Raw genomic sequence first — 26,442 nt, forward strand, 5'->3', positions numbered from 1 at the left:
CATTATCATTGTAATCATTGTTTGCATACTATTTATATGAATAAAGTATCTTGTTCTATGTTGCATTCTAATACCTTAATGAGATAAGAATCCATTTACCCTGTACAGTAAACAACCATGTGCATGTTTACCGTATAGGGTAAACAGATACTTATTGCATTAAGGTATTAGAATGTAAAGCAGAACAATATACTTTATTCATATAAGCAGCATGCAATTCCAATTACAATGATTACAATGATAATGATGATCCAATAGTTCATTGAACATTCAGATGATGTACATATACTTTCCTGAAGGAGTGACTCAACCGTCACCCACCCTTTCAGATAAAATCTACTCATCGGCTACAATATGGATTTTACCGACATCATCCCCCCAAAAAGTAAAGTCGTCTCCAAACGAAAAAATAAAAAACGCAAAACATAACCACCAATTACATCAAGATTTAAACAACTAGGAAGAGGGATGTGTCCTCGGTGTAGTATACATCCGTGCTCTAAGCTTATTCAGCTACACTCGTAGCTCACACACTTGCCCAGTCTGTACCTTCAAATCTCCTTCAGCCTCCATCTAAATTTTCAAGGTTGTTTGCATATCTCCAAGTTACTTATCATTCTCCGTTGCCACCTATTGTAGCTGACTCTGTTGGGCCAAAATGTTGTACTCTCAAATTCCCAGCCTACTCTCTTCGACTCCTGAGCTACCTTCTCTGTAGCTAGTTCTGCCTTCATCACTACAAACCTGGTAGTTGACTCCTCCCGAGCCCTTTCTGTTGCTGCCTGGTCTGCCTGGCTCCTTCGAAGGGAATAATAAGCATCCTTGGACATCCATACTATCTCCTGAGTTAGAGCCTCTATGCAGCTCTCCCCAACCGGCTCTCTCGTGTTGGCCCAATCCTCACGCATCTCTGAAGTCTCGACTCTGGGCCACCCGCGCTCCTAAAAGTAGATTGAAAAGGTAGCTGGGCACTCTACCCTCATGAGGGATATAATGTGCTCCAGCTTCCTTACCACTAAATCCAAGGCTTGTGTCTGTGCAGAGGCCATCGTTCAGCGAGCCTGAGTCGCCATATCAGCAATAAATGCCTCCACACCCTCTCCCATCGATGAATCTGGCCCCATTGTAAGTTGTTCGGTGCCTATAGTCCTCTTCACTGCCTCTACCATCCACTCAGCAGTGCTCTCAATGGAGAAGTATGATATCCCATCAATTTGTGTCAGGTGACTCTCCACCTGTGTGCCTACAGGATCTCCTTCTGGGGCTACTTCTCGCATAGGTGAGAGAATGCATGTCACCCATGGTGCTAGTGTGCAGTTAAACCTCATACTCAAGTACGTGCTCAACCTCTAAGATTTACTTTCTCTGTTCGGCCTCTCCACTAGCGTTGCTAACAATGTATCCACCATAACCACTACGTTCGAAACTACCACATCCAAGTAAACACTAGGTGTCCTCAAAGCCTCACTCTTTTCTATCTCCATCACTCCATCCTGAGTGTCTATCTCATCATTGAGTACATGTAACTCAACCCCTACCTCTAGTACGGTTGGCAAAACCTCTCAAACAAGGTCCATCATTACCTCCGGAACAACTTTCGCCATCTATGATGGATGTGACACTATCCCCCATATGGTTACAGCCTCCGAAATGGATAGTGTCTCTATAGCTGGCTGAACCGCAATGGTAGTTGGAGTCATCATCACTGGCTGTCTAAATTGGCCAAACCCTGGAATATGCATGTCGCGTGTACCCACTGGAACCAAGTGTGTCATCACAGAGAATGTAGGATGCAAAAATAGTAATGTTGTCACTGTAATCATTTCCACTCCTTCGTCATCTTCTTCGTCCACCCTATCGGTCTCACTCTTATCGAAAGAAGCCTCCTCCCAACCACTATCAGCATATCCTACATCCAGTCTCAATCATTTCTGTTTGATCGAGGTCTTGCTGCCAAGTGTATCGAGGTGTCTCCACTGCATGATAGGGGGTTCACATGGTTGGAGTGCTCCAGGCTTGGCCTCCAACCTGTCTTGGGGAATCATTTGTGCTGTTGCCTCCAAGAATAGCCCAATTGCGTAGTACGGCATGTAAAATGTCTTATGCTGAAGTTTCATAAATTCATACATCCTTTCTGCTAACATTGCAGGCCAATCATACACTCTTCCTTGTAGGATCTTGTTCATCATCGCAACCTGCGGGAATGAAATGTCTGAAGTGCAACTAGATCATGTGAGGCGACTTTTTACTAAGTCCATAAGGCAAAACCAGTGCCCTTCCTGAACATTGGACTTCTTCAGTCCTCTACCCTTCGATGTGTCCATGGGGGCTTCTTTCTTTGTTTGTGTCAAATCCCCTCATACCAACTGTACTAGTTGTCTTCACCTCTCGACTCAATCTTTTTTGTTTGTTGTTGATTTTCCTTCCAACCTATGCATGACGAGGTATTTCGAATACCTGTGCGAAGTCTAGTGCTCTGAATGATATTACAAGGTCACGTCCAAGACAGGCGAAAGAACTAGTTGAAGAGAACCTATAATACATCTCTATCATTGTGCGTAAGAACCTTTCATAGCCTCGAATGCAAAATACAGGCATTTGTATTGACCATTCAGCTTGTGCTTTCCGAATGTTGTTTTTCACCAAATGGTTATCAGGTGTCTCCTGCCACCATTTCCTACATTTTGCTCCATTCAAATCATCAAACGAGACATTTTGTCTTGTGAGATGATTGGTTGCAACTAGTTGTGTTGTTTGCTTGCCTTTCTTTTTACTTGCTCCTGTGTTAGTGCCTCCTGCAACACGCACCCCTGACAGCAAGGTTTTCATGTTTCTATTCATGGCTGCACTCGTCATTGTATCTTTCCCCAACTTTTTCCAAGCCCTCTTTCCAGCTGACAGCAAAATTGTTACTTCCCTTGTCTTTTTGCTTTGCCAAAAACGATTAGATTAGTTGTTGGATCCCTCCATACAACTTATTTCGAAGGTTTCTTCTATTGTCTGTTGACATCCATGCAGATCTGTACGGCTCATTCTCCTTCAATGCTCTTGTATGGCCACTGTTAGGCTTGTTCATGCTCCATCTCACTATACGACTAGATGTCCTCCACACCTCTATGAAATATATTGGCGTCTCTTCACTTGCTAAGTATTTGTGCGGTAGACACGGTTGTACGAATGTGTTCTCCTGTTGTGTCCGTACGACTACACTTCTCCTCCACACTTGGACCTCATTGCTACGTTTGTACACTGTACGATAGCATTCTATTGCTTCCCTCTATTTATCTTGTTTGTCTATATGTCCTCCCAGCGCGTCTCTTCCTCCTTTTGTCTGCTTGGTCTTACATTGGTCATACAATAGTCACCTCCTTGTAAACTTTTCAACCATACGGTGTACGGTGATGCTCCATGCTTCTCTCTATCAATTTGTTGACTGTACAATGTCCGACGATGATACACTTTACCCTCTATATGTGTCGTTCATACGGTGATAGCATTGGTCCATACAGGCAATGCTCATAACCTTCTTTCTACTCGTCGTACGGCCACACAGTATTGTCTGTTTGTCTAAAACTTTCTAGTTTAATTCTTTACCGTACGGTGTTTCTATTATTCTATTCATACAATGCCCTTTTTGTTTGCTTAGTCTGTATGTTGCTCTTTTATAATTGTGTCCTCTTGTTGCCACCGTATGGTGTCCTCTCAAAGTCGTACAATGCACTCCCAAGCTCCTACAATGCTATATAATCTCCTACTTACTATTGCTTTGTCATTGCTCTATTCACATATTATAATTTTCTCTTTTGACTTATTTTGCACATATTTATTATAATTATTTATATTTACATATTTACGAAATGTCCCCCAATTTCCTCCTCTCATTAGGCGGCATTTCCTTAGGAAATTGCCCCGTCGAAAGATATTCCCTAATACTTGCATAGTAGGATGGTAGTACGGCAATCTGGAATAGTTGTGCATCAAGAAAATAGTCATTGACTCCCTCCAGTGGTTCTCCCAATTTGATTCTTGATAAATTGTCCGCGCTTACATTGCTTTTTCCAGGCTGTACCACAATTTTGAATGTGAACTCCTATAATAGTAATATCCATTTGCTTATCCGTCCCTAGATGATCAACTTGTTCACGAGATATAACAGTGCTTGATGATCCACATAAAATATGAATGGAGTCGCAAGTAGATAATGTCTAGATTTCTATACGGTGTATACCATTCCAAGTGCCTCTCACTCTGTTTACCTGTAATTCTTTTCTGCTTTCGATAGTAGTCTACTCACAAAGTAAACAGGATGATCCAATCTATGATCTCCTATCTGTGCCAACATTGCTCCAATCATGTAATTCGATGTGTCGACATGAACATGAAACTCTTTATCCCAATTCGGATTAGCCAGAATAGGCATTGTAGCTAATCTAGTTTTCAACCCCTCGAAGGCTTCATTTTGCTCTTTATCCCATTTGTAGGGTTCTCCCTTACAGGTTAGTTTGTCAAGCGAGTAGGATATTTTCGCAAAGCCCTTAATCAACCTTCAATACTATCCTATGTGTCCCATGAACGATTTTACCTACATCACATCCGTAGATGGTGGCATTTCCAAGATTGCCTGTACTTTGTCAAGATCCGTCTTTAATCCTCCTTTGATACTATGTGCCCTAATAGCTTCCCCTACGGTACCATGAATCTGCACTTCTTCAAGTTCAGTGTCAATCTTGCCTATCAACATCTTTCCATGCATTCTCTGAGTGCGGTCATATGCTTGTCCTCTACACTAAACATTAACCAATCGTCCAAAAATTCCTTGAAATTCCCAACTAACATCTTATCAAATATGTGCAAGATAATTCTTTGAAATGTTGTCAGAGCATTACACAGTCCGAACGACATCCTATTGTAGGCATATACTCTATCTTCAACTATGAAGGTTGTTTTAAGCCTATCTTCTTCCACAATGGATATCTAGTTGTATCCAGAGAATCCATCCATAAATGAATAGATTTTGTGCCCCGCAACTTCTTCCAAAATACGATCTGTCAATGGTATCGGGAACGGATCCTTGATCGTTACTGCATTCAACCATCGAAAGTCCACACATATCCTTATCTAAGTGGTGTCTTTCTTAAGAGATCACAATCAGTGATACCCACTCACTTGTCTGCACCCTGAAAATAATACCTGCTTCAAGCATTCAATTGATCCCATCAAAGACCTGCACGGCATAATTTTTGTCCATTGGTACAACCTCTTCCTTACGGGTATTGCTCCTTTTAGTAGTATACGATGAATGAATAATTTCAGTGGTACCCCTTTCAAATCTTTATACATCCATGCAAACACGTCCTTATATTGCATAAATATTTTAAATGTTACCGTCTTCAGAATTGGATTCCTGTCATCGCCCACAAATATATTCTTCAAATTAGCTTCATCCCCTAAGTTCCTTGTCTTTATTGTAGATTCTTCATATTTAATAAGTTTGTCTTCACTAAATGTATGCACAAGCATTTCATCTATCCATGGAGAATCCTTCACTTCTCTATACTCCTTCGGAAATTCATTCTCTTCTTTTCCATCCTCAAACCCTAACATGTTATAGCTCGAAAAGACCTCGTAGCCCTCCATCTGCTAATGTAGTAGGCCGTTCATTGAGTCCAAGTCGTTATCGTTAGACCCTCCTTCCAATCTCAATATTCCCTTTTTTGTCAATTCCATTCTTTTCTTCCCCTCGTCATCGCCTCCGCCTTTACCTTTGGAATATGACGATGCTACCTCCTCTCCTACCATCTGTATATGTAGGTCAATTACAAACCTCTGACCTCCACCTTCCATGGACAATATTTCGTTTCGAATAATGTTTCACCTTCGCCTGTACTAGCCAGCCCCATCCAAGGATGGCATCGTACCCTTTTCTTTTTAATGGTATGACCATGAAATCCAATATGAATGGTTGTCCCAATGGTTATAGGTTGCGTCATCAAGGTCCCTAAAGGCTTGATCCTATGCTGATCGGCAGTGAGTAGTTGAAATGTAGGTGGCCACAACGTAGGTTGCCCGAACGTCTTCCATACATCTTTTGGTAGTACATTCACTCTTGACCTTCCATCTACGATTGTGTCTGTAAGTATGGTTCCGAGGATACCCATCTCTACTACTACAGTATGTCTTCCTGTAGTGAGTGCCAGTAGCATTGGGTCTATCACAGTCATTGCGCTACCATCTTTCCTGTCTCCTATGTCGCTTTCAAGAGTGGTGTCATGTTCAATATTGCAATCCATAGTTGAGGCATTGTAAGGTCATTCAGTTTCATAGGAACTTTCATTTGCATTACATGTCGTATAATATTTTGTTCTGCCATTTTCCTCTTTGAGATGCCGAGAGTGTCTTTTGTTTGTGATCTTTCGGCTTCCATTTATTTTTCTAATTCAGCTCGCGCTTGTTGCAACCTTTTCTTTCCCTCTTCTACATTTGGATACGTTGCCTTCTTTTCTTGTTCGCGTGTGATGGCTAATGTCTCCTCCTCACATGTTTCTATACTTAACAAGTTTACCCCTTGCTTAGGGCATTTCAAATCCTTGTGGCACAACACTTGTGGTGTTTTCTTCATGGTACAGTCCCTGGCGAAGTGTCCCCAGAGGTTGCATGCATGGCATTGTATTATCGGTTGCCCACTCGAGTCGTACTGTATCCGACTTTGGCCTCCATTATTGTTATTATTATTATTGTTATCACCTCATCCGTGTCGGTTACTGTTATGGTACCCTCCTGAGGTTGCGTCATTGTTCGTGTTCATTCCTGCTCCTGCAATGGAAGCTTCCTGCGTTAGTAACACTGCTGATGTCCCTTCATTTTCATATTGAACGGGCGTTCCTTGGTGGAATGTCCAACAATTTGGCAGATATCGCAAAATTGTTTCTTCGAGCAAGAACCCTTTGTGTGGCCCTCCTCCTTATAGTCCGTACACCACAGTTCTCCTTTCACTGAGTCAGTATTCTTTTTCAGATTTTTTAATTCCATCATTTGTAAAATGTCCTTCTACAATGCTTAAACCTTCTTACTCAACTCTTCGTCGCTACTATTGCTTTCGAAAGATGAATCGTCTGAGTCCGACGAGCTATTTTTCTTCTTTTTGCTCACTCTCCCGATCCATCGCCGATTATATGCATCTATGTATGATGCTAAAAGTACAATTTTCATCTTTTTCTTCAATGCCAGTCATAGCCCTTCAACAAACCACTTTTTCTTTAACCCGCCAACTGGTTGGCTTTCCATTTTCCCCACCAACTCCTTTAGCCCTCTTGCATATACATGGATTGTTTCATTCTTTCCCTATTTCATACTGTATATTTCCTCTACTATTTCATTATCATCCCTCAATAGTCGGAGCTCTCCGATGAATTATTTCTTGATGTTCGGCCATGCAATTAATTTCTGAGGATCGGCATCCAAAAACCAATCAATCCCTACACCCCGTAAGGTCATCAAAAACTGTCTGATCCAGTTATCTTGGTTTGTTAAATCGTTTGCCGTCCAGATTGTTTCACATGTTTTACAATTTCTCATTGGATCGGTCGTCCCATCACCATTAAACTTCGGCAGTTTTTCCTTCGGTCCTGCCATTGCTACTTTCTTCTAAATCTGTGGTACTTGTTGTATACCTTCGTTGTTCTGAGTACCCGCATCATTCTACACAACCATGCTACTTCGAACAATTGCCCTGCTTTGGACAACTGCATTACCCAATGTGAAGGGATCTTCTTCAAGCGAAGTTCAATTCTCTACCTATATCTGTTCGTCAGGTGTCTCCGAAACGAAGAGTTCACCCACACTCATACTCCTTCGACACTTCGAGCCGTGCGAGTAACTTCTCTTTTGTTCTGATTCTCTACTCTCGGCATATACAAGTTAAGGAGCTCCTCCCTTGTCTCTTCCACCAAATTCATTCTCTATCACATTTCTTCGAGCAATTCCTTGGCACTCTTGGGTCTACTAGGTGAATGCACTCCCTCCATCAATGCTCCTTCACGCCCTCGGTGTCCGTCGATAAGCTGTTGAAACTTCTATCTGCATTCCGCTTGTTGTGCTAAAATTAATGCTTCTTGTGTTGTGTGTATCTCATCCTTGTCTTTTATTTTATTCCTATCTTTATTGAGCATATTTGGCATTAATTTTCATAACACCTCTTGTATACAAAGTTCAACTATAAACGATGCCAAATGTTTACCATACAGAGTGAATGGATTCTTATTGCATTAAGGTAATAGAATGCAATGCAGAACAAGATACTTTATTCATATAAGCAGCATGCAAACAACAATTACAATGATAATGATGATCCAATAGTTCATCGGACGATGTAAATATACTTTCCCCGAGGGGTGACTCAATCGTCACGCAACCTTTCAGATACAACTCTACCTGTCGGCTATAATATTTTTTTACCGACAACAATGGTTAACCACTACAATATACATAGTCTCTAAGAGATTCTCTAAAATTCTCTCAGGGTTCCAATTGGGAATCCCAACATTCCATTAAGAACACCCTCTAGTCTCTAAGTTCTCCTGAGAGAAACTGGACATTCGTAATGAATACCCTCTATCAAGATCTTACTTGATCTTTATAAGAACTGTATAGTTCTCATCTCATATATGGTTATCAAACTTGGTTGATAATTTTCCCTATTGCATAATTCACACGTCATTGGAATGTAAATAAATTAAACATGCTTCTAGCTCTCGGATTTGGTATTCCACCTAAATAGTATCACTCTATCTACAGCCTCTACTTATTAAGAATTTTTGTAAGTTTTTACTAAATCTCTGTTATAATCTTCCCTAATATAGCCTTTGTTGATCTTTATTATAATTCTTATCCTCTTATGTCTATACATATTTTCTGTTGCATACTTAGTTGCCGATTCGTGACAAGAATCCGATTTGGGCACGAAATCGGATCCGTGGATTCGGGGATTTTTTATTTTCCCAATTATGATTTGTGGAGGATTCGTGCATATATATATATATATATATATATATATATACACACACACACACACACACACACAAAAAAAAAAATAAGAGAAATATACATAATTCTAAAACTAAATCATTTCATAGTATGCATCTATGAATCTAGTATACTTGATCAATGACATTGATAATTAATCTATTTTCATGATTATAAAGAAAATCAACACATTCACATTGAATTACTGAAAGTGAAAGTTTGTAACATTCAAAATATAGATCATTAAACTTAAAGTTTGTAACATGATTTACTCATAAAAGAGTCAAGAGTCAAGACTAAAAATTTTTGATTTAATCATCAAATGGATTTTCAAGAAAATCTGCATCAGAAGAGTACTGATGAGCTGCAAGTACTACATCTGTATTAGTAGAGGAACCCAAACCACCAGTAGTACTAGTAGAGGGGATTGTTAACTCATATTCCTCCTCATCATCATCCACATCAATCAAAGTGGATCTAGCAAGATCGCGGATGGTCATATCTAAATCAGGAGTCTCGGGTGCTACATCCCAAAGCTTTTCAGGCCCCTTCTTGTACTTAGGATCCTTCCGTGACAAGCAGCGCAAATTGCTGTGACAGAACACAAGGTCTTCTGATTTTTTTGGAGCCAACCGATTGCGTTTGACTTAGTGGATAAAGGAGTAAGTACTCCAATTCTGCTCAGCTGCAAAAGAGCTAGCAACCTAAAGAGAAATGAAAAATTATCAATACAACAATCAAGATAAATAAATTAAATAATAAATTCAAGGAATTGAGAGTGTTAACCTTAAGCTTAATTTTACAAACTTACTTGGGATAGGACCTTTATGGCAAGAGGTTGGAGGTACATGAAGGCTTGCCCATGAAGGTACCACCATTTGATGGCACCCATCCTACTTCGGTCTGCTATGGCAATAGGGAGGAAATCCTCATCTGAGTTGAAGGCAACAAATTCACTCCTCACAATTGCCCCAATCTCTGGATCTTGGAATATCTTAGCTAGTGCTTTCTTATACCCATCTGCAACCACTGCATCTCTAAATGGTGGCACTCTACCTGGAATGTTAAGTACCTCTGCACTATAGTACCTGGGGATAACAAAAGACAATTGAACACTATCAAATATCAATAGCACAAACATTGGATAAAATAAGCACAAGCATTTGATAAGAACTACAGTACCTAGGGGATAGCGCATATGCAAGGAGGTGCAAAGGTGTGGTCATCTTGTTCCATCGATGATGAACAATTTTTTCCACCTTCTTGTAAAGGGTGTCCTCAAGATCATTCTCCCTCCTCTGTATGGCCTAGGATATGACAATTTAAACTTTAGAATTTAGATATCTCTCAAATAAAACATTCAAATTGTTGTAAAAGAGTGTAAAACTTACCATTTTAATTTTTTCCACCATACTATCCATGGAATCATAAATGTCCCCAAGGCATGGCTCATCACTGTCTGCGAAGCAAAGCATTTCTATTATTGGATCGATGATTTCCAACACAACTCACAAGACCCCACCAATCCTCATCTAGTATCATTCTTCTCACATTTATGGCCCTTGCTGTATTGGAATTCTTCCAAATGCCCCATTGGGCGCTAATGACCATCTGTTTCAATACTTCTTTTACCTTCACAAGTCGTCTCAAGACGACTGTGTGAGAGGCAAAGCGGGTTTCAGCAACCTAAGAACATATTAAACTCAAGTTAGTAATACATTTAAAAATTAAAACATGTTAATGTAAACAACAACAAAAATTAATAATTATGGAATCCAATAATATTCAATTATATAATAAATATACAAATTTACCTTCAATAACTCCAAGTGCAAGAAACTCCTAAAAATTGCTTGTGACATGTGATTTGTCACAAACATTTGAATCTCTTCACCTTCCTCATATATCCTTTTCACCCAATCTATTTCGGTGCCAATTGCTTTCATCACTAAATTGAGAGAGTGGACGGTGCATGGTGTCCAAAAGATATGATCATATCTAGACTCTACAATTATCCCTGCAGCCCTACAAACTTTTGCATTGTCCATGATCACTTGGACAACATTATCAGGACCCACTGACTCTATAGCATCAATGAGAATGCATGAAATAAATTTTGCATCTTTCACTTGCCCTTCGCAATCAACTACCTTCAAGAACATTGCCCCCTTAGGGCATACAGCAATAACATTGATCAATGGACAGGTTCTACAATCTTTCCACCCATCCGAAATAATAGACACCCGATTGAACCCAAAAATCTTTTATTGGTTGAAGTTGAGCCTCTACATATTTCCTCTCATCATGTAATATGGTAGTGCGCAACTTCTCATAACCAGGCGGTTTGTAACCATGGGGTGCATCATTTACTGCTTCCACCATCTCCCTAAAATAAGGTGATCTCACAAAATTAAATGAAACACCATTTGCAATTAAATAACGTCCAATTTTGTGATCAGCAATGTCTCTCTTTTCATTTTGGAATGCCCTATCTAGTGGGCCTCTCTTGCGGGTGAGTGGAGATGGGTCTTCATCTTCATCATTTGTAGTTGGCATAGGCAAAAAAGGATGTGTTCTTGTGTTTGTTTGATCGGATGATGGTGTTGGCAAATTTGTTCTTTTGGAAGCACCACGTTTTGCTTTTGCAACTGCTCTATCAGCATCCTCTTGCTCTTTTGCTAATGCTGCTATTTGTGCAGCTGGTAATCCCTTCTTATCACTACCCAAACACATGTTAATTCCTTCACCCGCAGGGCCCAACAAATGTAGTTTCACTCGGGAATAAGAGCTTCTATGTTGCAATAATTACATTTCCATATGTATGCCCCACCCCCAGGACATTGTGCAATTCTTGTTGTGTGTCTCCATAAAGGAGACCCCTTATCAGTTTTGATGCTTGGTGATGTAGCCCCACCCCCACCCACTGAGCCTTGACTACTTATTGTTCTGTTCTTTCAATCTAGAAAAAAAAATGAAAGAAAACCATGTTTCACACTTACACAACCTTGAAAATTTGGAAAGCTAAAAATAAATCAATAATCTATGAAAGAACTCAAGACTATGGTTGAAATGCATACCTTAAGCACTTCTTGCAAGGTATTTGGAGCTCCACAACCGATCTCCTTCGAATCCAAGCTCTTTACTTCAAACTAGCAAGTATGAGAGAGCAAAATAGATAGTAAATGCACTTGCATTGTGATTTAGAGGGTCATTTTTTGGGTTTAGGGCCTTTAGAAAAAAATATATATATTAAAAAATGAGGCTGGGCACACTTTTTTGCAAAATTTTTTGGACCCTGCCGCGGATTCACGTGGATACGCGCATGGATCCGGGCAGGATCCGTAATCCTGCCTATGGATCCGTAAGGATCCGCACGCCGTGGATCCTTGCGGATCCACAGGCAGTATTATGGATCCTGCACGGATCCTCAAGGATCCATACGCGGATCCGGATCCGAATCAGACCCGAATCCGGATCCGAGGCTATACAAACGAATCCGGTAACTAGGGTTGCATATGCTATTCAAGAGAGCTATTTCTTTAGAGATCATTGACATATAAACTTAGGCCTCTTATACTGCTAGGTAACTTGTTATTGCTTCAGATTAATCATCCAATGTCTTAGTATTGTCTCAATGCTGACTTGTTATAGATGTCCTATAAATGTCCTCTTTTCCTCTGCCCTCTCATTATTGCTATCTATGTTATGTATCACTGCTGGTGTGGCTATTGTGTTTTAATTTGTATCATTGTGCCCTTAGTTCTTATCATGGGTACTTATTAGTAATCCTTTGCATTGAGTTTGATTATCATATTTTTGTCTTCCTATTTTCTTTGCTATGTTATATCCCTTATTCTATGCACATGATTCAATGCTGCATGTAACCAATGTTATGTGCTCTCAACATGTTTTATGCAAAATTTAACATGTAATTGGCATGCTCCTTTCCATATCTGACCCAATATTCTTCCTTGTGCATTCTTGGATTATATTTGTTGACATGCCTTTGTGACAGTCTTATTGCTCATTGTTTATAGTGATTTAATTCTGTTATGCATCTGGTATAGTCCCCAATGCTACTCCCATGGCAATCGCCTTGTTATATTCTGCTTTTCTTCTCTTTGTAATTGATGTGCCCTACTTGATCTCTTCTGATCACTTAGTTTCTATAACTTCTGACATAGGATTGGGATTAACCTGTTCGCTGGCTATGGCTTCCAAACTATCACCTCCAGTGCCTCTTTATGTCTTCCATGCTGACTATATCCGCTAATCTCTTTGTTGGTTCTGGAGATAAAGAGAATAACATAGCCATATATTCTAGAATGTGATATGGTAAATTGAGTCTTATTTGATATGATTTATTTCCTTCTTTGCTCGAGTTGGTTGTCTAAACATTAATCTGCCTTATTTCAATCTGACGTTCTGATTGATGTTGGTTATTGTATTACCATTTTTGTCTTCTGAAATTCTAATCAACCATCTCTGCTTTTTTACCTATTGTTCGATTGGTATATATACCGAATAGATGGAATATATGAAAAGATATGTTCTTTGGGCCTTCACTAGTCTTCTTAATCAAAGTAACTAATCCTACATTTATCCTTTGATATTTAATATTCGAAATTAATAGTATATTATATATATTGTATAAGGTCTCTATAATTATTAACATGTTATATATGCATTAAAATAGATTGATATGCATGTCATTTTCAGGTTATGACAGTCCAACCCCCGCGAGTTTGCTTGTCCTCAAGCAACAATATATTCCCCCTTTAGTTGAAATGGGCAATTAAACTCGAGGCAATTTTTGTATCGTTTTCTAGTGATATGATTTTAGACCATCTTATCATAGTGCCCGTTTGAATTCTTGAAAAATCCACGTTGCATATTAACTTGTCTTAATTTTATATCTTATTAGTATTCTACTATCCTAGATGGATTAAATAGAACCACCCTTAGTGTATAGGCTTACCAATATGAAGTATATACATGAAGAGACAAAGTATAAACAATGATGCATGAAGAGACAAAAGTGTAATGTATATATGTAAGGCTTGTTATCTTCCTCTTTGTTCACTAAAACGATTCCCTATTTTAAGTGTTGCCCTACAAGATGGCAGGATCATGCTTTGATACCACTGTAATGTCCCCACTTCTGGATTAAGCAAAGAATGTTGGAACCTACAACAAAATCATTTGTACGATATAAAAAATATATATTAAAGTTATTCATATAATTAAGTACTAGTCTAAATACTACCCTTTCTAACCCCTCGTAATCCCTCAGAAGAAACTCTTCTCAAATCACCTAAGCCTCTAGTGAGAATTAATCTCGATTAGGCAATTCTCATATGAAGAGTGTCTTCGGTCTCTTATCTCTGACATATGCATATAGTTAACCCCTACAATCTATATAGTCTCTAAGAGATTCTCTAAAAATCTCTCTCAAGGTTCCAATTTGAAATACCGACATTCCATTAAGAATGCCCTCTAGTCTCTGAATTCTCTTAAGAGAAACTCGACATTCGTAATGAATGCCCTCTATCAAGAACTTACTTGATCTCTATAAGAACTGTATAGTTCTCATCTCAATTTTCCCTATTGCATAACTCACATTTGTCACTAGAAAGTATATAAATTAAACATTCTTCTAGCTCTCGGATGTGTTATTCCCCCTTAATAGTATCACTCTATTTATGACCTCTGCTTATTAAGAATTTTATAAGTTTGTAATATCTCTGCTATAATCTTCACTGATTTAGAACTCCCTTTGTTGATCTTCATTATAATTCTCTCTCTCTCTCTCTCTCTCTCTCTCTCTCTCTCTCTCTCTCTCTCTCTATATATATATATATATATATATATATTTTCCACTGCATATGTTATTCAAGACAGCTATTTCTTGAGAGATCACTGACTTATAAACTTGGGCCTCTTATGCTACTGGGTAACTTGCTATTGCTTCAGATTAATCATCCGATGTCTTACTATTGTCTCAGCGCTGAATTGTTATAGATGTCCTATCAATGTTCTATTTTCCTCTGCCCTCTCATAATTGCTATCTATGTTCTGTATTGGTGCTGGTGTGGCTATTGTGTTCTTAATTCGTATCATTGTGCCCTTACTTCTTATCATGGGTACTTATTAGTAATCCTTTGAATTGAATTTAATTATCATATTTTTGTTTTCCTATTTTCTTTGTTCTGTTATATCCCTTCTTCTATGCACAGGATTCAATGCTGCATGTAACCAATGTTATTTGCTCTCAACATGTCTTATGCAAAGTTTAACATGTAACTGACATACTCATTTCCATATCCGATCTGATATTCTTTCCTATGCATTCTTTGCTTATATTCACTGACATAACTTTTGTAAAAGTCTTATTGCTCATTGTCTATAGTGATTTAATTCTGTTATGCATCTGGCATCGTCCCTGATCCTAGTCCCATGGCAACTGCCTTGTTATATTCTGCTTTTCTTCTCTTTGTATTTGATATGCCCCAATTGATCTCTCCCTATCACTTTGTTTCTATAACTTCTGCTGTAGAATTGGGAGTAACCTGTTCGCTAGCTATGGCTTCCAAACTATCACCTCTAGTGCCTCTCTATGTCTTCCTCGTTGACTATACCTGTTAATCTCTTTGTCGGTTCTGCAGATAAAGAGAATTACATAGGCATATATTCTGGAATGTGATATAATAAATTGAGTCCTATTTGATATGATTTATTTCCTTCTTTGCTCATGCTGGTTGTCTAAACGTTAATCTGCCTTTTTTCACTGGTGCTGCTTGTATCAATCTGACATTCTGATTGATGTTGGCTATTGTATTACAATTTCTGTCTTCTTCTGAAATTCTAATCAATGATCTCTGCCTTTTCTACTATTGTTTGGTAATTCTTTTATATATACCCAATAGATGGAATATATGAAAAGATGTGTTCTTTGGGCCTTTACTAGTTGTTTTCTTAATCACAGTAACTAATCCTACATTTATACTTTGATATTTAATTTATATATATATATATATATATATTGTAAAGGTCTATTAAAATATGTAGTATTATATAGTAATAACCATAGAAGCTCTGCTCTGCGAATATGGCAAACTTTTCAAAAAATTCGATAACCTACATTTATACTTTGATATTTAATATTTGAAATTAATAGTGTATGTTTATATATATATATATATATATATATTGTATTTTATATATGTATATATGTATATATATCTATATATATGTATATATGTATATATACATATATACATATATATATTGTACAAGGTCTATTAAAATACATAATATTATATAGTAATAACCATAGAAGCTCTGGTCTGCGAATATGGCAAACTTTTCAAAAAATTCGATAAGGCCAGGAAATACGATTGGGCAAAGAAGCAAAACTCTCGCGAAATTTTTTAGACCTCAGCCATAGAAGGATAGAAACCCTAAGGATAAACCGGATGATCTAGATACAGTGCAGTGCTCCTCTCATCAAACGGTTTCGGATGGCCTTAATTATGCTGTCAACACTTTGAATACATTTTCGATTTTAGAAGAAATAAAGGATCTAGAACCCCAATGTCACCAATCTCTATTTCTTAGATCCAATGCTTCGCAACCAGAGAAAAGAGAGAAGGCAAGAGGACAGAGACAATCATCGCCAAAACATATATTCAGTAATCAAATCAGTTAGGAGCCTAAGGATGTTTTGAGGTCTTCCCTTCGAACCCAAATAAAGATAGGTCAAGGCTATCCCCACCAGAAGGAAAAAGGTTCGATTTAGAATAATCATGGTTCTCCCCTTCGTTCCTCAGGATGGTCGGGGCCTCTTAGATCTCTCCCCTCTATTTTTTCTACAATAAGCTTGGACAATCAGATTAGGGTTTTTAATCTTACTAAATATGCTCAAATTAATAAGAATGAGTTGTTCTATAAGTAGATAGGGTTTCTCTCAAATTTTCCCTTGGACATCCCCCACCAATTTCAAATCCAAAAGAGTAGGTTAGATATTCCTAGCCCTCCATCTACAAGCATCTCACCTAGATCACATGTTCCCCCTCATCGGAGGTTCTCGGCTGTCAATTCTCCCGGTGTGTTTCATCCCTTCAAATCTTCCCCAGTTTCAATTCCTCCTATCTCTGCGGATAAAACCATCATCATAAGTAACTTGGAAAGTAAAGACAAATGGCATGATTGCCAAAGGGTCAGCATGTCCGCATTTTGGAATAGTCCCACGTGTGAGTTGCTTACCTCACCAACTAGGTACAGGAATATTGCAAGGATCAAGTAAGCATTTCTCACTATTCGGATAGATTACTTTATTTGCACTGCAAAGATGAATGCGATAAAAAAGACTTTCTTTTTGTATCTAACTATTTTTTCAAAGGATATGTTATTAAATTTCTAGATTGGACTTCGGATTGTAATGAAGGGATGCTAGATTTCATGATTCCATCATGGTTTATCATTCAATCCCTCCCGCCGGAACTTTTACAAATAGAGATTATTAAGAAATTAGGTTCATCTATGGGTGAGTTGATAGGTATGGATTCTTCCTTTCATTTGTGTAACAATGTAAAATTACTCATCAAAAGCAAGATTAATAATCTTGATTCTATGCAAAGGAAACTAATCACTAACAGAGCTATCTATAGCCTAAACTTTGCTAAGTACGAAGGCAAAATTTCAAAAATAATAAGATTAGATGACAATAGGAAAATTGTATTCAAAACTCTTTAACTTACTCTGGATCTCAATAGTTAATTCCCTATGATGAGAATTAGAAATCTTAAGGAACTTCAAATAGTCTCTATTAAAAAATCTCCCATACATTCTCATGAGGACACTTTGACTCAACCAGAATTAATCTAGGTTGAGGGGGCAGCTAGAAAAGATAAGATCATGTAGGCTTATCTATCATCAGGACCTAGATATACCCCCATTTCAAATTCAAAGAAGGCTCAAAGGAAAGCTCCAGAAATCATACAAGCAAATAAGGCAACAAATAATCATAGGTATGCAGAGGAGAAAAATGCAGCACCAGATTGCAACGAAGGAAATACTAAGATATCAGTTATTGGAGATGGCAAAGAAATCCATGTGGTTCCAAACTTACAGTTCTCTAGTGGAAAGCTATATCCCAAAGATGTGGAAATGGATAACTCTAACAATATTCAAGAAAAGATCAATACACAACTATAGGGTGTAATACCTATTAACAATGAAAACACTGAGTCCAAAAAATCAAGTATCCTAATTGCAAAGGAAAAGTCTTTAGATAACACAGAAAAGCAGCATACCGAGAAGCTATTAGGCAGTGGGAATACCAGCATAGAAGAATTAGAAAACTTCCTTTTATTCGAAAAGGAAGTAGTAGGAAAAGGGGCAGTCAATAATCTAGAAGAGGATTTTAGACTGCCACAGCATCTGTCAAAAGATAATGGGGAAACAATTGGCATTCCCAACAAAAAGACAGTCACTAAGTTATCTAAATTCTAGCAAACACCGACATCAAAATCCGGCTCTCCCTCTCCATTGGTTAGCAACCAAAAGGATAAGAGCAACAAACTGAACAGAGCAGAAAGACCATTGACACAAGAGTTCCATGAATTTTTATATAGAGAACTGATTTGGGATGAAGAATTGGAGAGCACAAGCCTTACCAAGTCTGAAGAAGACAATCTAGACTCGTTAACCGAAGAACTAATCCAAGTTTTTAGTTTTGAGAATATAGACAGAAGTATTGTTGCTCAGAAAGAAAACTTGATTCAGAGCGTCCTAAAATTAGGAGACAACTACACGTGAAGATTTTAAAAGAGATCTGATAAATATAGAAAGTGATGATAAAGACAGGCAAGCTACAAAGATAACTGGAAATATACCATTTACAGAGCAAAGTAAGGTCTCTAAGGGGAAGGACATTAGGAAATTACCATGTTCAGAGGACAACACTTCAAAAAATAAGTTAAGACATAATTAAGCAAATATTATAAGAATTGAAAAGTGAAGATATGGAAGGGAAAGCAGAAAGCAAATCGGATGTCCCCCTAAATGCACAAAAGAACTAAACTCCCCAAAATTCGGCAAAGCGAAAGCTAAATGAGGAAGAAAATCGCTCAAAGAACTCAAAGAAGTGGATGGTCAAGACAGAGAACAGCAAAAGATTGATCAGCTATTTAATAATGGGAAGGGGAAGAGCCTTCCCAAGGAAACATGAATATTACTATGTGGAATGCTATGGGCTTAAATGCCCCTAGCAGAAAAAGACTACTAAAACAAAATTTTAAACTATTTGAATCTGAAATTATTTTATTACAGGAAACGAAAATAAATAAGCTAGAAGGAATTAAATTAAGTAAAAAGTTAAGTAAGTGGAGTATCATTTTGCAAGAATCTTTAGGTGCATCCGAGGGATTAGGCTTCATATGAATCCATAGGCAAGTAACCTTAGACATCTTAAATGTAAACAACAATTGGATCAGCGGCTCAGTCAAAACCCTGAAATCCAATCTCAAGTTTATCTTAGTGAACATTTATGGCCCTACACATAACCTTGACAAAAAATTGATATGGGAAGAAATTAACATTTTATTATCGGTCATAAGAATAGTCTTATATTATTAGGTGGAGACTTCAACACTATTCTAAATTTAAATGAAAAAGTAGGGGGTATTCAACATATCACTCAAGCCTCTAAATATAATTGGTGTGATTTTCATAACTTGATTGATATCCCGCTTAATAATGGGAACTTCACATAGAACAACAAAAGGAAGGACTTTTCTTATATAGCTGAAAAATTAGATGGGGTTTTCCTTAAAGGAGATTTGGATGAAAATAACTTAAATATCCATTCATCTATTTTTCCGATTGCTGGTTCTGATCACTTCCCAGTCAAAATTGAATTTTCTGATCCATATAAACCTGCAAGGAACCCTTTTAAATGCGAAAAAATGTGGTTTTTAGATGCAAGCCTTCTAGAACGTATTAAAGAATGGTGGTCTCAAGGTAATTTTAAAGGTTCTAGGATGTTTATCTTTGTCTCAAAAATCAAAATGCTTAAAGAAAACATTCTCAGATGGAACAAGGAACAATTCAACAATATTTTCAAAGAAAAACTGGACATCGAAAAAAGATTAAAAGAATTAAATCTAGAAGTAATTAAGAAAGGTATGAATAATGAGAGCTATCTTTTAGAAAAAGAATTACTCACTAAACAAGAGGATATTTTATCCAAAGAAGAAATTTTTTGGAAGCAAAAGTCAAGAGAGAGATGGCTAGATGAGGGAGATCGGAACACGAAATTCTTCCACAACTCTACCCTTCATAACAGAGCAAAAAGCAAAATATCTAGAATCAAAAACCATCTAGGTATTCCAACTGAAAATCCGAAAGAAATATCAGAGATTTTTGTGCATCATTTCCAGAAAATATTAAATAACTATGAGGGGTCAAACAGAGTAGCTCAATCCAATATGCTTGAAATGATCCCCGAAATAATCTCAGCTGAAGATAATAAAGCTCTAAATAAACCTATTACTTTGGAAGAAGTAAGATTGGTGATATTTAATATGAACCCCAATAAGTCGTGAGGTCCAGATGGATTCCAGGCCTTTCTTTATCAGAAATGTTGGGACATTATAGGCCCAAACTTGTGGAAACCAATTGAAGCTTCGAGAAATGGTGGAACATTATTATACGAAATCAATTATTTCTTTCTTACTCCAAATCCCAAAAAAGGAGGATCCTGAAAGTCCAGGAGACTTTAGACCCATTGCGTTGCATAATACTATTTATAAAATCTTATCCAAGATTTTAGCAAACAAATTGAAGCTTATCCTTCCTAAAATTATATATGAAGAACAAACAGGTTTTGTTCATGGTAGATCTATTCTTGGCAGCATTTGTCATGTCCCGTTTTTAGTGACATGTCATTTTTCAGTGAATTTGCCTATCATGGACTATCATAGGCAGATGTTTTTGGTGAGAGAGTCATTCTGATGATTATTTGGGGATTGGATGGTCTTATTTGCTCTTGGAGAGATGGGGTTTATCATATCTTTATTTTATGAGTTATGCGGGGCCAAAATATTATAGTTTTGAGTTGAGTTGCACTTTTTATTTTATAAAGTTACTTTTTATATAAAAGTGCATTACAAAGGGATTTCATAAAAATATTTTATCGATACTTCTAGAAGTTCTTAGAGGCTTCTTAGAAAAGTGCATAAATAGAGTGCTTGGCCTCTCATTTGGACATCCCATGACTTGAGTTTACAATACTTTTCTCTTTGAGCATTTGTGGCGCCATCTTGGTCTGTAGATTGTCATTTGATTGTTAGGAATGGAGTCTCCTAAGGATTTGCATAACTGAGGAGGTGAAATATCCTTTGAAGGGTTGCACTTTGAAAGTGGTATTTAGCTACTTCAAGTTGGGCTTATTTTGGCCTTTCCAGCAGGGTTCGATTTCCAGCCTGGACATACATTTTTGCTCATATCTCACTATTGGCTGTGAGTTTGATTTTTATTTTCTAGGAAAATTTTCCTTGGAGCCTAGCGATTATTTTATATCATTTTCGGCACCTTTCAGCCCAGCATTTATTTTTTCTAGGTGTTGTTCCAATTTGTACATGTACAGTTGTACTTGCAAGCCGTACGGTCAGCAAATTTGAGGGCAGTTTGGAGTTGCATTTACATCATTTCGTCTTCAGCATTCAGTCTCTAGCATTCACTCAATCCAAGGTCTTTCATTTCAGTTTGTAGTTGCAAGAAATTCTCAGTTGCATTCAACCAGTAAGGGTTTGTTTGTAATGTGTCATGTTGTAATGCCTTGAGTTGAAAATCGCATATCTTATGTAAAAGTATTTGGTTATCATTGAATGAATAAATTGGCACTATTTTACATTAGCTATTTGAGTAGATTTGTTGCATAACAATTTCCTTTATTCAGCATTTTACTTTCAGCAGTATATTTAGTTTGCATGCCAAGTGTTTGACGAAATTACACAGTTTCGTATTAGTGGTTATTAGTGGCCTATTGACAATGACCATTACAGAATTCTAATTATCCAAGAAACTATTCATTCAGCCTATAAGAACAAAGAGGCAAGTATGTTCATGAAACTAGATATCCAAAAAGTCTATGACATGGTTGATTGGCGGTTCCTTTGCAAAACCTTAGAAGCCTTTGGTTTCTCCCATCGATGGATCAACCTTATTTTCAATTGCATCTTCACAACAAAAATTTTTGTTCTAATTAATGGGACCCCCAAGAGCTTTTTTGAAAATTCTAGAGGCATTAGACGGGGTGACCCCCTATCTCCGTCTCTTTATATCATTATGGCTGAAGCTTTTGGGAGAACATTCACTAAGGCTTATCACAACAAGGAAATTAAAGGTATTACTCTCACAAGGAATATCCCTAACATCACTCACCAACAATATGCAGATGACACGATTTTGTCAGGTAAAAGTTTAGTTAAAGAAGCGCAAAATATAAAGGCCATCATTAATTAATACATGAATGCATCGGGTCAGAAAGTGAATGATTTAAAATCTGAGATTTATTTTATTAACACGGAACTGAAGTTGGAAAAGCAGATCTGTCATATTATGGGATATAAAAAAGGTTTATTCCCATGCAAGTACCTTGGCATCGAGTTAGAGAAAGGTATGAAGTCCTGTAAGGCATGACATAGTATTCTGGAGTGATTGGAGGCTAGGATTGGCAGTTGGGAAGATAAATGGCTCTCGAAAGCTGGTAAGATCAAGATAAACTCAGCTTCATTGGCTATTCTGACTTGCTATCTTGTCTTCCATTACCTAAGTATCTCCATCAGATACATTGTCAATTGTATCTGATCAATTGTCATCCAACATACATTGTAATAACATCACTACAGAATTATGTTCTCTAACACCCAAATAATATCACTACAGAATTATGTTCTCTAACACCCAGTCAATATAACTAATACTTTGAATGATCTTTTATATTTTTATATAAAACATACACCAGAAGAATTTATTCAAGGCTGGAAGTTGTATGGATATTGTCAAGTAGTTTAATACAACTAAGAGTCAACCAATGCATTGGCTATGAATTTTATAGAGGTACAGTATTAAAGAAAATGTGTCTGCATCTGTAAAATAAATTTATTGAATAACAGAAATGGCCAATGTGGACTCTAATTTACACATGAAGACTGAAACTATTTTGATTGTGATTAGGATAGCAACACATGCAACCTTGACAAAGAATGTCATATTACCTGAGAATATACAAGAATCTCTCATTTTTCCATTTTTCAACATTAATTTATTGAACTTGTTTGCTAAACAGTGTGATTTGAAAAACAAGAAAAACATCATGTACACAGAATTCATGTTAAAAAGAGTAAGCTAAGGTAAATATATTCCCTATCAGAAAGCATTAACTTTAGATATAAAGCTAAAGAAGGATGAAGAAAACTTTTCATGTTCCTGGCATGCATAATTATTCATATTCAAGCACATTAATTTGTCATAGTTAATAAATAACTACGATATGCTAGTGTTCGTAATAAACTTACATGACCACCAAATTCAGTTGATATCCAGTAAGGTCTTGGCTCCACACCAAAGGAATTTATACAATCTTTTGTGAATGACTCAAGGTCAAACGTAAAAGCTGGAAACATACTACTCTGTGGGTTGCTAGACATAGGCATAACCATCTCTGTGCAAGCCTGTGATGAAACAAAGATAACAAGAATTTCTGTGAATAAGTATGCACAACAATTTAACTGAATGTCCTGGATTAAAACTTCAAAATATATATTTTAAAACCGATTTCATATGATAATGCTATGTATAGGTTACCCAACCTGCCAGTTCCATCCATTCTCTCCATGAGGATCATCATTGACATCAAAACATTTTGCTTCTCCTGTATAATTATAATAGACGCTAACACCGGCAAATACACGATCTAATATGTCAGCATTATTCGGAAAATTGTCAATAGCTTTGCAAACCTGCAAATTCCAGGATATAAGAAACATAGTATAGTTACTTAAACATGTAGATGATGTCCTGTTCAGGTTATTGAAAGAGAGAAAGATGTCCAACAACTCTAATACTGTTCTTTCTAATCTATTGCATACAGCAACTCACTGTTCAACTGACATAGCTATAGATGCAGAGTAGTGATAGAAAGATATGGAATACGAGATTAGTCTTGTAGTTATGTCAAGTTCTGCATTAAATTATATTAAGAGATGCTAACTAATAACAAGTAAATTTAGGCAATTACATTAAAACATAATCAAAACATAAATCAAGTGTGGATAAAAGTGACCTCCTAAGAAGAAAAATTTGGTTAGTGTGAATACACAAAGGATCTTGTCAATGGATGATTTATGACTCTTCTCATCCTAACATAAAATAAAAAGGTATTCAATCCTCTCTTGAATAAGGAAACTTTAAATGTAGAACAATGTTGAACTATGTGGTCTTCCTCCTTACAGTCCGTACACCACAATTCCCCCTTCACCGAGTCAGGATTCTTTTTCAAATTTTTAGATTCCTTCATCATCCATAGCATATCCTTCTGCAACGCTCGAATTTTCTTACTTGATTCCTCATCACTGCTGCTACTTTCGGACAATGAATCATCTGAGTCCGACAATTTGTGCTTCTTCTTCTTGCTTGTTTTTTGTTCACTCTTCAAATCCATTGCTCGATTATATGTATCTGCATACAATGTTGGAGGTACAATCTTCATTTTCTTCTTCAAAGCTGGTCGTAGCCCCTCAACAAACCATCATTTCTTTAATCCATCAGCTGGTGGGCTCTTCATCTTCCCCACCAACTCTTTTAGCCTTCTTCCATAGACACAGATCGTTTCGTTCTTTCCCTACTTTGTGCTGTATATTTTTGCTACAATTTTGTTATTGTCCCTTAGTAGTTGGAACTCTGCTATGAACTCCTTCCTAATGTCTGCCCATGTAATCAATTTTTGAGGATCAGCATTCGCAAACCAATCAATTGCCACACCCCGTAGGGTCACTAGAAACTGCCGGACCCAATCATCCTCGTCTGTTACACCATTTTCATTCCACATTGTTTCACATGTCTTGCAATGTTTGACCGGATCTATCATCCCGTCACCATTGAACTTCGGCAATTTTTCCTTTGGTCTTTCCATTACTACTTTCTTCTGAAGTGGTGGTGCTTGTTGCGCACCTGCGTTGTTTTGCGTACCCGCATTGTTCTAAGCACCCACGTTGTTCTGCACAGCTGTGCTACTTCGAACAATCGTCTTACTTCCAACAACCACATTACCTAGTGAGAAAAGATCTTCCTCAAGCGAAGCTATTCGATTATCTACCTATATCCGTTCGTCAGGTGTATCAGGAATGAAGAGTTTCACTTCATTTCTCGTGCTTCTTCGGCACTTCGAGCCCTGCGAGTTACTTCCTTTCCATACGGATTCTCTACCCTCGGCTTATACAAGTTAAGAAACTTCTCCCTTGTCTCTTCTATCAAATTTAATCACTGTTGAGTCTCTTCTAGCAATTCCTCGACACTCCTCGGTCTGCTAGGTGAATGCACTCCCTTTGTGCTCTTTCACCCCCTCGGTGTCTGTCGGTAATCTATTGAAGCTTCTGTCTACGCTCCACCTGTCGTGGAAATAAGTTACCCACATGATAGTATAACATGTTAGGGGTCTAAAATTCACCATTTAAATGCCTATATAATTTTGGAGACCCTCTAAACTAGTCATTCTTTAAGAAATCCGAAAATGGAGTGCCTCCGTGACCTTTCCCCTCACCCTCACAGTTGGTCAAGGTTTTATTTTTAGTAGGGAAAAGAGTGTAAGAAATAGTGGCCTTTATGTTTTTGCCAAAAGTGAGTTGGTGGGATAGTGAGTGGAAGCCTTTTTAGAGGGCTTGTGACAAACTAGTGGGTTGCTCACAACTCTCTAGACTTAGACACATAGGGTTTGGAGGAATGGAAGCTAAGGGAAAAGGGAGCTCTACAACTACTTTCATTGCCATTGCTTTAGACCAAGGTTGGTGTCATCGGGTAGCCGACAGGATGTATGTCATTGGTAATTGTTATGTAGCCGACGGGCCCCTTCGGGAAGGTTATTTTTCTGTAGCTGATGGGCCCTTTGGTAATTGTCATGTAGCCGACAATACCCCTTCGGGAAGGTTCTTCGAAAAGTATTTATACACCCTTCGGGATCATTGTAATCATCAGCATAAGAATAATGTAATGTCTTTGGCATATGCGAATAATAAAAGGAGTACTGTTATTCTTGTTCATTATTTGTATGCATTAATTCATTTACCCAATACGGTAAACATTTGGCGTCGTTGCTCGATGGACCTGGTACTAAGGCAGAGGAATGAAGACTAATGCCGA

General features: G+C 37.6%; 2 protein-coding genes across 2 annotated transcripts in view; both read right to left on the bottom strand.

Annotated features, from left to right (window-relative positions):
• Positions 1 to 26,442, bottom strand: part of LOC149557899 (Serine carboxypeptidase S28 family protein) — a 147,804-nt gene that overhangs the window by 46,918 nt on the left and 74,444 nt on the right. Inside the window, exons 6-7 of the mRNA XM_089832352.1 lie at positions 23,898 to 24,047; positions 23,604 to 23,759 (exon numbers count right to left, since the gene is read on the bottom strand). Coding sequence (XP_089688478.1) covers positions 23,604 to 23,759; positions 23,898 to 24,047 — 306 coding nt within the window. The remainder of the gene's footprint in view (positions 1 to 23,603; positions 23,760 to 23,897; positions 24,048 to 26,442) is intronic.
• Positions 9,222 to 10,323, bottom strand: LOC149557900 (uncharacterized). The gene is made up of 3 exons (XM_089832353.1): positions 10,204 to 10,323; positions 9,833 to 10,109; positions 9,222 to 9,725 (listed from the first exon to the last, which is right to left on the bottom strand). The coding sequence occupies exons 1-3, from the start codon at positions 10,245 to 10,247 to the stop codon at positions 9,669 to 9,671; spliced, it is 378 nt and encodes a 125-aa protein (XP_089688479.1). The 5' UTR covers positions 10,248 to 10,323; the 3' UTR covers positions 9,222 to 9,668.

Source organism: Cupressus sempervirens, chromosome 5 (assembly GCF_028749045.1).
Source record: "Cupressus sempervirens isolate cs-2001-9-10 chromosome 5, ASM2874904v1, whole genome shotgun sequence".
In the NCBI taxonomy this organism is placed as follows: Eukaryota; Viridiplantae; Streptophyta; class Pinopsida; order Cupressales; family Cupressaceae; genus Cupressus; species Cupressus sempervirens.

What these genes read in the sequence shown, in the direction of transcription:
- LOC149557900 (XM_089832353.1), bottom strand. Translation starts at nt 10,247, where the DNA reads ATGACCACACCTTTGCACCTCCTTGCATATGCGCTATCCCCTAG. An exon ending in GCATATGCGCTATCCCCTAG is followed by an intron (nt 10,110 to 10,203) that starts GTACTGTAGTTC and finishes TGTTATCCCCAG; the next exon opens with GTACTATAGTGCAGAGGTAC. An exon ending in CCATAAAGGTCCTATCCCAA is followed by an intron (nt 9,726 to 9,832) that starts GTAAGTTTGTAA and finishes ATTTCTCTTTAG; the next exon opens with GTTGCTAGCTCTTTTGCAGC.